At 40.4% G+C, this 11,246-nt stretch overlaps 1 protein-coding gene across 1 annotated transcript; it reads left to right on the top strand.

Annotated features, from left to right (window-relative positions):
- The first annotated feature begins 3,146 nt into the window (after positions 1 to 3,146).
- LOC105270923 (larval cuticle protein A3A) lies at positions 3,147 to 4,120 on the top strand. Its single transcript, XM_011312161.1, has 3 exons — positions 3,147 to 3,321; positions 3,376 to 3,623; positions 3,850 to 4,120. The coding sequence occupies exons 1-3, from the start codon at positions 3,156 to 3,158 to the stop codon at positions 3,988 to 3,990; spliced, it is 555 nt and encodes a 184-aa protein (XP_011310463.1). The 5' UTR covers positions 3,147 to 3,155; the 3' UTR covers positions 3,991 to 4,120.
- Positions 4,121 to 11,246: the final 7,126 nt, after the last annotated feature.

Raw genomic sequence — 11,246 nt, 5'->3', positions numbered from 1 at the left:
GCTAAATTGAACGTGGGCTTGATCCAGATAATTGAAAAGCTTGGACTACTCATAACCTCGTCTCATGTAAATTCCAGAGGGAAACAGGTAAAACCCTGGCCAACAAATTCCTGGGGCCTGGAATTCGCTGTGAGATGTGCAGTTTGTTTCCGTATTATCGGGGGATAGAATCCCAACTGGTTACGTCCTGAATACCAATTGGACTATCAAAAGGATGCGACAGTCCTGGAGGATCTCATCGGAGTTGTGCCCACTTTCATCTTTCCCACCACTTCCTTCCACCTCTTCAAGATTCTTTTCTCAATTTCTTTTTGCTAACGACGAAAGACCAATTGTTCTATTTGCTATAACGAATGATTTATATGAATAGATATATACTATGTATTGATTTATACATATTGATAAGAAATTGGACAATAATAAAATTGAATATTTAATTTAATTCCATTTTTTATATGTTGAGGTAATTTTGAATCTAAGTCTAAGCTAGACAGAATAGATCGTAAACGAAAGAAGTTACACTGCTTTTGTAAATGGAAGATTCTTCGGAATTCCTACATTGCATCCTTCTTCAATAATTTCCGTAATTGACACACTAATGTTCCATTTATATATTGCGTCAGCAACTCTCCTCTCCGCGAAGTCCTAGATGATTACCAGAATGATGCGGATATCAAGATACATCCGGGTAATCTTAATGATCTGCCATCACGCCCACGCAAAAAAAAAAACAAACAATCACGTCTATCACGCACCCTGGAGGAACAGATAAATGGAGTTTTAGTCTATGTATCCGAAATATTCTATTAAGATAGAATGAATCCTGGCGTGATACGCCCATAATTCCTCACTCCACGATAATGACTCTTTTGTATCCGCTGGTTTCCTTCAACGCGGGAAATACTGGGATTCGTGAGCGGAAAAACGAGAAAGTGGCAAAGGATCTCTTATACGGTGCACAAGGGGCATGTGGGATTGGTCCCATCAGCTCCACTCGTTTTCTCAACGATTCGCCGAGCAGTTTTCTTCGAAAGCTCTTCTGTATCCAACTTCACATGCACCTCTCAGGTGATAACCGGATCCGTACTTCGTACCTTAAGATTTCCCTTCTCGAGATGCGCTCAATCTTCTAGAATTTCTTTGGCTCAGAAAAATCGTCGCTGTATCGTACAATTGGATATGTTTTTTATTCGCTGAAACTATTTCGACTTTTCACCAATTTTCTCATCCATTTTTAAATGGATGGTAAAGTCATGAAACTGATTCGTATAAATCGTCGAGATGAGGAAAACTGGATGAGTCGCAGCTTATTCTGAAGTTTTTCAGGTGGAATGAGAGAAAACGCGAGAATGAGATTTTGTAAAGCTATCGGGGTACGAAATAAGTTACTTCCTCGCGGTGAACCCGATCCAATTCAGACCACAAAAGCCAAACTCCTTTGGATTTTACCACGAGGGTGTTCTTCCGTACACCATCCGGCGTTCTCAACAACCTTGCAGTATTTTCTGTCTTTCAGTCGAGGGAAAAAAAAAGTGGGTCACCAAGAAAAACTGTGTTTTCTTCCCGGAGAAATACCATCCACTGTTATCTCGCTTCCGAGTGCAGTGGGCATTAGCAACTGGGTCGCCAACATTCGCGACATATTGTGCTATTCAAGTGCGCTCATGACCAACATTTAATTCTCTCCCACCCAGAAATAACCTATCAAACGTGAGAATTGAAAAGCGAAAGAAAATAGGCAAACAAAAAGGAAATTAAATATCCTCGGGGCAGCGGCTATTCCGGGCTATTCAGCACTTGCCCCGAGATTTAGCCACCAATTTTGTCACCAGATCTCATAGTGACACATTATCTCACTTCAATAGAACCCCGGAAGACCTTCAATCTCCTGTCTGCATTACACTCACTCAATTATCCACTAGTTTCACTGCGGTTTCATTACTGGAGGTGTCGAAATACATTGAATCGGAGGTCAAAGCGCTTAGTCTGAAATTTATACTATTAATGTACCTCATTACCGGATCTCTTCTCCTCTATTTATTTTCATCCAATACACCCAAGCTATTTGCCTTGATTTATCGAAATGGGAGAGCTCTGAATAACAGGTTATATTTCACTGGAAACCATTATGTCCGACCTGAAACCTCTCCACCTAATCTTTATAGAGGATCGATTTTCAGGGTGACAAAAAAGTAGAGCTCGGAAAGCGAGAAGCTGAAGTATCCGATATAATCAGCAGTAGATTCCCTGTAATTTCCGGCTGGACCAAACTAGATAGCGATAGATTTGCCACCTCAGTTGAACTATCGAGAGCCGCTCTTGAATTAGCTTATTGCAGTATACGAATAAATGACGTAAAAATTATCGACTGAAACTCAAACATAATCCCACATAATCAGTTTAAAAAATACAACCAAAGACTGATGACTCTATTTGCGACAACCGAAAGGTTAAATTCAAGAAAAAGTAAGTCAATCTTGGGAGTTGGATTTAACGGCTGCCAGTATAATAAAACGATCTCACTGGGAATTCACGCTATCGTCTGAATCAGGAATGCCGAGTCCCCGAGGTACTTCTGGTTCCCGCCCAAATGAGCGATCTTGGGTACCTCATACTCCTCGAAATCCCCTCCAAAGAATGAGGTTTTCGTTCACGTGATAAATTCCATGTTTAAGAAAAGATAAATCCCGTGGTGTAAACTCACACGTGTACGTGTGGATGTCGGTGAAATCGACAAAAGCAGGAAATGCCGGCTATTCCCAGCCTTCCCAAGACCCTCCACTCAAGGTATGGTGCAAGGACTATGATTACATAGCATTCCCTCCCCCTCCTCCTTCCTCTCCCCCTTTTCCATCAATTTTACCTTGAACAGGAGAGGAAGAAAAAATTGGCAAACAAATGGTTAGAAAATAAAGAAGAATCGACTCAGACCGCCTCTGATAAACAAGTAGATCGAATGTCTTGACCTCAGTACGTGAAAAATCAAGAGATTGAATTGTTTGAGTCCTTGATGAGAGAGTAGTGGTTTCCAGATGATATTTCTACAATTATACCCCAGACGGATTAAACAGAGAAAACGGATTATGATCGGATGGGTATATAACTGCGCTCTCCAGTATGATTTGACACAGTTATAAATCGATCAACGATCCGTAATGACTCGAGGAGTTTTCATTTTTTCTGCAATGTTGGCGGTGGCTCGGGCGGCTGTCATTGCCCCAGCACTGACGGTAATTCAACCTGCAGAAGTGGTGGGCAGTACAACGTACGATCCTCGTCCACAGTACAGCTATAGCTACAGTGTGGCTGATGATTCAACCGGTGAGTCATTGAGTCCACCTACCATTGCATTTTGTCATGATCATTTACTTCCAGGTGACCAGAAAACCCAGGAGGAGTCCAGAAATGGAGATGTAGTGCAGGGTAGCTACAGTCTTGTTGAACCTGATGGATCCAGGCGACGAGTGGCCTATGCCTCGGATTCAGTCAGCGGATTCAATGCAGTAGTTCAACGTGATCCCAATCTTCCTGTTGACCCTGTCTACAGAACTGCTATCATTGGACCTGTTCATGTAGTTCGTCAGTCAATAGTCGCTGCTACCAACGCAAATCTCCAACGATCGGTAATATTTATAAATTGCATTTAGTTGATGAATTTTCACTATTGCTCAGTTTTTAATTAAAAAAATTCGAAAATTCGAAATTTGCGGTTGGTATCGAAACTTTTGTCATCTCATTTTTTGTGGAGATAATTGAGAGCTGCAAGGAAGATTATTACAGAGATATTGCACCTTCCCTGGATTCAGAGATGTCTTTCGAGAATTAATTAATTGTTGGGGTATTTTTTAGACCTCCATCGCCTCGATTTCTCCATACGCATCACAGGATCCAGTTGCACCGAATATTCGTGCTGGCGCTTTTTACGGTAATCAACCTGCCCAGGGAATCATCAGCCACCAAATATCCCCTGAGCTACTACAAGGTCAATAGATCATCCATAGTTGAAATGGAAATGTAGAAACTCGGAAACGACGCGGTAAAAAATCTCAACGGAAATAATTGACTTTATTTGTATCCATCAATGTCATAAACAAGAAAAATTGCTGTGAAATAAAAGCACCTAGACGTAAACAATTCGAAAGCTCCATCTTGAGCCGATGGTGACGATAAAATTGTCGGAATATTTTCTAGTAAAGTTGCAGGAGTCGTACACACGCCTCTCAGAAGAGAGAAATACTTGGCTGCGAGAATATTTATGGAGATTTATAGATTGTATAGTGCAGTTGCTCAACCAGAAAAGAATTTCCACAGGAGTTCAAAATTAATAGTCGATTTATAGCATCCATTCCCAGGGGTATATAAACCCCATAAAATCAATGGAATAAATAAAAAAAAATCCGAGGCTCGACAGGAATTTCCACTTGGCGTGTGGTTTGTGGTTGAACCGTCAGAGACCGATGGATGAATAAGTGAGAGCATTCGTTCTCTGTAAACCTCCGGTCAACATCGATACAGAGACGAGTTTTGGGGACAGATGCCCACTGTATGATAGAAATTCCAACTGAATATGCTCCTGTTTGAGCCATTGATTAATTATCGGGCCAGTGGACTGGTACACGTGACGGATATAAAAGCAAAGTGCCAAATGATGTGGTCGGTGGTTTGGCATCGATATGAATAAATGAGATAAATCCGTGAACTGTTCTGATGTTTAAAAATGCAAGCCAATATGAGTTATAATTCGAAAAAGGAAAACCAATTGATTAATCTCATCCGTTTCTCTTCAATGGTTAAACGAGATACCTGGGGATCCTCCAATACGAGTTTTAATTAGATGCATCGGGCTCGGATAATTCCGATGTTCACTGAACAATCTGGCGCCTCTTCCATGAGCCTGCTAATGAAATGGGAACCATGCCGGAGGATTTTGCTATGCCGTTTATAGTATATGTGTGGAATACATGGGCTTTAATCCGAACGAACTATCTCATTTGAGTGGGAATATTCCTGGGGATGCGCGCCGCCCAAGATTTTCTCATGCGCGTACTCTCATTTTCCGGGGGATTCTCAATTTCTAAGATTAAAATGAAATTGCCGGGGAACGACTTATTAAAAATACTACGGAGATAGAAGAGAAAGACGTCATTTAGGAATTCGCCAAATGAATTGAATGAAATTTTCCGCCAGCGGCGCCGTTTTTATTTTTATTTTTCTACGCGACAGTGGTCGTTATTTTTCACTCTATTTTTTCAGTGGCTCAGAAATTTCGACGACTTTTTTTCTGTAAATATCGAATCAATTATTCGGGGAGAATTGGTGGAAGTGCGAGAGAATTTTTGGGAAATTCAAATTTTTTTTAACGGTGCAATTTGCCGCGCGATATCTTTATATTATCCGTCGGAATTGTCACCGAAGATAACAGCTCGATTTCTCTCTTCTTTCATACTCGATAAACAAGCTTTAATATATCATATCCTCTATTCACGACTTCATTTAAATTTATGAGCCCGGAAAGAACGAGAAGTCCTCAATTTTCATCTGTGCGTAGCAGAATAACGGTGTCCTCTCTCCCTCGGAATTTTCCGCATCGATGTTAAGCTCCTGGTTCTTCGGATAAAAACCGAATGGCTTCAAACTCGATCCCCACCATTAACTAATCCGTAAATTATAAAGTTTTCCTATTCCTCGAGAAGGGGTGGCCGAAGAAATAAAACAAATTATCGAATCACATTGATTAAAAAGACTGCCAGGGGCAGAGGGATTTTTTTTCCGCTCAACTATCACAAATAAATTTCTGAAATATACGTGATCACCGGTGGGTGACACTCGGTTGAAACTCGAACTAAATCGGAATTACAAGGAAGATTAATGCTCAGGGGGTTGAAGAAAAACAGAAGGGGAATCTGCGAATGTCGACATTCTCTTAATGTTTCAAAATCAATGATAAGTTTTACTCCCCCGACGTGACTAACTTTTTTAAAACTCGTTAGAATTGTTGGCGAAAAAAAAAAATCCACTCGGATAAGGGGAAAAGAGGGAAAAAGTATTTTATCATTGGGCTGGCGAGAATTAAGTGAGTATACTGAAGAGAGACTGTTGTAAAGAAAAAAGAGAAGACAGAGAAGAGGATAACAAAAAGCTCCTAAACTCTTGTATCTATTTTCAGCTATTTATCCTGAAACGTAGTCATTATGGTAAAACCAATTCGACTCCAGTGGAGGGGCCCTTTCTCATGAGCCCTGGCGAATCCTCCCGTAACTCTGAGTAAATCCAAGCTCTCTCACCGGACCCCATTCACCTAGATCAGCTATTCTCCACCGAAAGCACCAGTATTCATTCGTTATAGCAGCCTCCGACCACTTTTTCCAGCTCCCTTTTCTCTCTAACAGATGGAAATGCCGAGGCGAAAGAATTATACTAGCCCCAGACACCTGCACACATTAACCAATGCTCGATTTTTTTTTCCCTTTCCGTAAAAATAAATTTCTTACTTCGGTATTGTTTGGTGCTGTTAACCATTTGATTTTCACCTGAATCGTGAGTGTTCAATCGATGTAATCAGTGACCTTCACCACGTATCGATGAACCCATGAATTAGCTCAATTATCATTCGACTGGGCAAAATTCCACCGTGACGAGTGAATCCTCTGAATGCACAATAGATAGAGGCCGTATCAGTCTTCTCTCCCATTTCCGCCTAATTGACAGTTCCCCTGACTAACAAAACTGTCTGTTTGCCGCCAATTCGCACGCTCGGCCACCGCTAGAATAATTACACCGTCGGTTGCACAAAAAAATACCTCTAAATGAAATACGTCGGTGGCGCGAGGAAGCATGTCGAGCTTGCAGTTTCCCCTTTTTGCATACTCATGTCCCCAGAAATTAGTCTACCAGTATTGGAGGGCCAACCCTCATTCTGACTGAACTAATCAGTCCCACAATTTACCCGAGCTCTTTACTGCGCGAAGAACACAAATCAGGAAAAAATACCTAACCGTTTGGTAATCCTGTTTTAAGCCTTCAGGAAAAATTAACCGGTTACCAAAATTTGTCGACTACTTAGTAATAATTGCCTAACCGTTAGAGAATAAATTGCCTATGGCATTCGGGTCATTTTTACGGACTTTTTCTCGCAGTGTACTTTCATCGAAATTCCACAGGATGCAAGAATTTTCGGGGAATTATCTCCTCATAACTTTCATAAAAAATAAACAACAAGTGGATATATTTTTTTTTGTGTGGCCAGGCATTATCAATGGAATACAATAAATGAAATAAATATCCACGGATATCGGATTAAAACGTGATCAGCCGGTAGTCCCAATTTACTGGTAAAAAATAAAACGATTGAGCCATTATCTACATTCTAGTATATTCATTCCAGCATCGACCGAAGCACGGATTGCGGTTTTAATTTGTTCCTGGTGCAGTACGTGCTTTAACCTCGAAAAGGCGGGATGGTTTCACCAGGCGAAATTCACTATATTTCAACGTATTTCCAGGTTTTGGTTCTATGTTCTATGCTAAGCATTACGAGCCAATTGTGCCCTCAGTACGAGGGTGATAAATAGTCACCGTCGGCCTTGAGGAGTAAGTGCAGGCAAGATGGATAAATTGCTATTTCATTCCGATACATGTCGAGGAGGAAGATTAAAACAGATACTAGATAATTACTAACTATTACTATATAATTACTACTCCATAATTATTATTGTACTTACGCCCAAGGTTTTACCTCTCATTCACGGATTAATCATCGCATTGAGATTCAGTGGATAATATTTAGAACAATAATTTCGTCAGTTTTGAAAGAAAATCGCTGAGTTTTCATGAAAAATTCACGTAATTAAAATGCAATGGGCTTTTCCCTTGGAATGAAGAAAATCTAGGGAAAATTAAAAAAATTTTGTAAACCTGTGATTCGAAAGCGCAAGTGTCTCATCAGTTTAAGCATTTGCGACAGATTCGTCGGTTAAGGTTTAGCAGATAAATTGAGAGGACATGTACTCCTAGAATCACCTACTATTCGTTGAGGTTAACACTTAAACACTGACTGATGCATCACAGTTGAGCCACCATTGGAGTTGGCTCATTTCACCTGGGAATCCACATTACCGCACGCTAACTCCACCAATTTGCTTCAAGCCAGAACCCAGTTCAGCGAATTAAACTACATCCATGGAAATCCGAGGGGTATATGCATGTATTCATGTAACCAAAACATTCGATCCACACCTGTGATCCCACGAATTCTCGAGTTTCCTCATTTTATTACTGCGCGCATCCCTCAAAATTATTTATCCATTATTTCAACTCCGTTATTCCCAATTACTCCACGCCCTCACTTTGGGCATAATAGAGACACCTAACTAATATTGTTTTCTGCACTAGAAAAAAATCTTTTCATGATCGTTTTGCAAGTAGAATTGATTTTTTTCCGATTTCCTATTGACTATTTATTGCATCGTATTCCTATTGATTGACCTAATTTAGGGTTCTAATAGCATTCCCAGGTCAATCCTCTTCCGCTCAACAATAACTCTTGATTTAGCATATTTATTCCAAAATATGGAAAAACAACGAAAGAGAAAAAATTCTTTTTAATTTTTATTGTATGTTTGGGTAATTAATGGCTGGAATAAAGCGCTCTGATGAAACAAAGTCTATTGGAGAGGAAGTTTTTTATAAAAATTTGTAATTTTGCATTTCGATGGCATTTCGATGGCATTTCGATTGACTGGGCGAGGAATTTTCGGAAAAGTGTATGTACTCTTTATCATATTTTCATAGAGATGATGACAGCCCAGTGGAATTTATTCGTAAAATTCAGTGATTCTGTGTTTTGTAGTTCTTCTGAAATGGAAATAAGTCCATGTTCTTACAGTGGATTTATAAATTTTGAATGAGTATACGGTCTTTCTTCGAGATGGACTTTTAAAGCACAGCACGTGCTTTGGAGCGGTTCGTCTTCGGCTATTTCCTGGCTTTCCCCTCAACCGGAGTGCGCAACTTTCTCCATTATGCGGATTTGAAATAGGATCATTAATTCAAACCAAGAACTCTGTCTCTCTCGTTTTGCCTGTGCCCTTCGATTTGAAATGCTCCATGTTTCGTACTCTCCATTTGCGATAATGGGTTGTGCCAGTCTCTATTTTAGAAGGATCACGATTTCACCTGCGATACATCAACGCCCCTGATATAGAGGAGAGTAAAAAAAGAAAACTGTCCTTAGCTCCTCCCCCGGGAATCGAACGGTGAATTTAATCCGAGTTGAATGATTCTCGGAATAAAAATGTCACGGATGAGAAATCAATTACGATGTTCTTGGAAAATTTTCAATGAACCTAAATCCAGAGCTTCTACCCAGATAGAATAATTCCAATTCGAATCGTCGATTCTATTTTCTTCGACATGTGCATTATTATACTAAAGTGCCAACGACCATCTTCACACCTCGAATGACTCCAATTTCCGCAACTTGTTTTTCGCCTCTATTTATTTCTCAAATGGCCAATTCGCGAGTGCTTTCCCATTGCAATTTCCGGTCACGCTGAAAATCTCAAGGTCTCCCCAATTGAATACCAACGAGTCCAGACGGAGGTATGGGATTTTGAATTGGAAGGCAAAGGTTAATCGCAGAAACCCCAAGCTCTCTGAAAGTTGGGTAATAATGTGGGATTATAGAGTTGGGCTCTGCCCCTCGCCCTGGTTTAACGTCCAAAAATTTCTATCCCCATTAATAATTGACAAAAACCCTGTGAGATTGGGAGAATGCCTGACCCTCGAGACATCTCTGTCAGGAGACATTTGAGACATTAAAAATTCAAACAGTACTCACATTCAGTACGACATCCACGTACATATCCATCGATCCATCGGTGCGTGGGGCATCAGGTGTCGTTTGGAGATTGCTAAAAAGTTCCTCTTCTTCGCCCAATTGCCAACTCACGAAAATGGGATGGCCCGAGACAATTTTTTCTTCTCAGCACCCTCACACACCCTCGTTTTATCCGGAAAAGACGATTGACGGGGAGTAATCTTAGTACGTGACGACGAGGGCGGGCAAAATGGCGTTAAATCCAATGATTTATTCGGTATACACAAAAGATAAGTGCAATTCTTGTCTGAGTCGTAATGTCTTGAGTCCTGGTGTAGAAGGCTGAGTGAGTTATCGAGAAATCCCCAAAGATTCTTGAAAAATTATGAGAGAAATGATGAAGCATCTCACAGTTCCGTAATTTACAACAGTGAGCATCACAATTGAATATTACCTGTTGAAATATTTCATAAGAATATTACGCGTGAAAATTTCGCCAACTGAAATATCACACGTGAAAATATGGTCGAGCTTAAAATCATCCTTTATAATGTCATTAGTATAATCATGTTTATAAATAATAATCGATAGTAATACGGGATGGAATATTCATAAATATTGCGAGATGTTTCATTCTGGTATATTATAATGAATAAAAAATGTATTTATTGCAACATTACACTATTATTCATGAAACTGTCACGTAATGTTTCATGATTTTTTTCTGCACGCACCGGTGGTTTTCGCAGGATATTATCAAATGGAATAGAGCAATAAAGAGGGACATCGAAATTAATTCCCCTCCTCTGGCGGTGCTTCAAATAGATATTGCCAGTGTAGCCCTCTAATCTTGGCCCTCCCACGGGAGAAACCTCTCGAATACACAAGAATAGCTCCAGCAAATTACCCGGAAAATTACCGCGGAAAGTTTGAATTTCTTCCATTTTGAGGAATGAAAAATAAAGGAAGGGAATCGGAATAAGGAGGTGGAGAGAGAGAGATTGCCTCTTCAGATCGTCGGGATCTTTTGTCCCTCAGAAGCGCCTGTTTCATTGGGCATGAAGTTGCAACCGCCCATCCGAGACATCCCGGCGATAAAGGTTTTCAGGGATAATCTGGACAGTTTGTCACTTGCAATTCCATACTCTCGGTACTCCACCAACACCAAAACACATTCGAATGATGCAAGTCACTCCTTCAATTCGCTATTTCAGTCACGAATGCAGATAAGTCGTTAGAGCAAAGTTTCGTTTGTTAAGCTTTGGCAATGAGATACACCCAGTTTGCCTTAAACCCGACTATTATATTCTCATTACATAGGTACGTGTCTTCGTTCCGAGGGCGACGAACTGCACAAGTGGGTGAGACGAGGGTGTGGAACACCTGTGTCTCAAGCCAGGGGTTGGAGAGACAATTGATGAGACAAAAA

This window comes from Fopius arisanus, unplaced genomic scaffold (assembly GCF_000806365.1).
Source record: "Fopius arisanus strain USDA-PBARC FA_bdor unplaced genomic scaffold, ASM80636v1 scaffold00097, whole genome shotgun sequence".
NCBI classification, from domain to species: domain Eukaryota; kingdom Metazoa; phylum Arthropoda; class Insecta; order Hymenoptera; family Braconidae; genus Fopius; species Fopius arisanus.
This window is presented reverse-complemented; position numbering and strand designations above follow the sequence as displayed.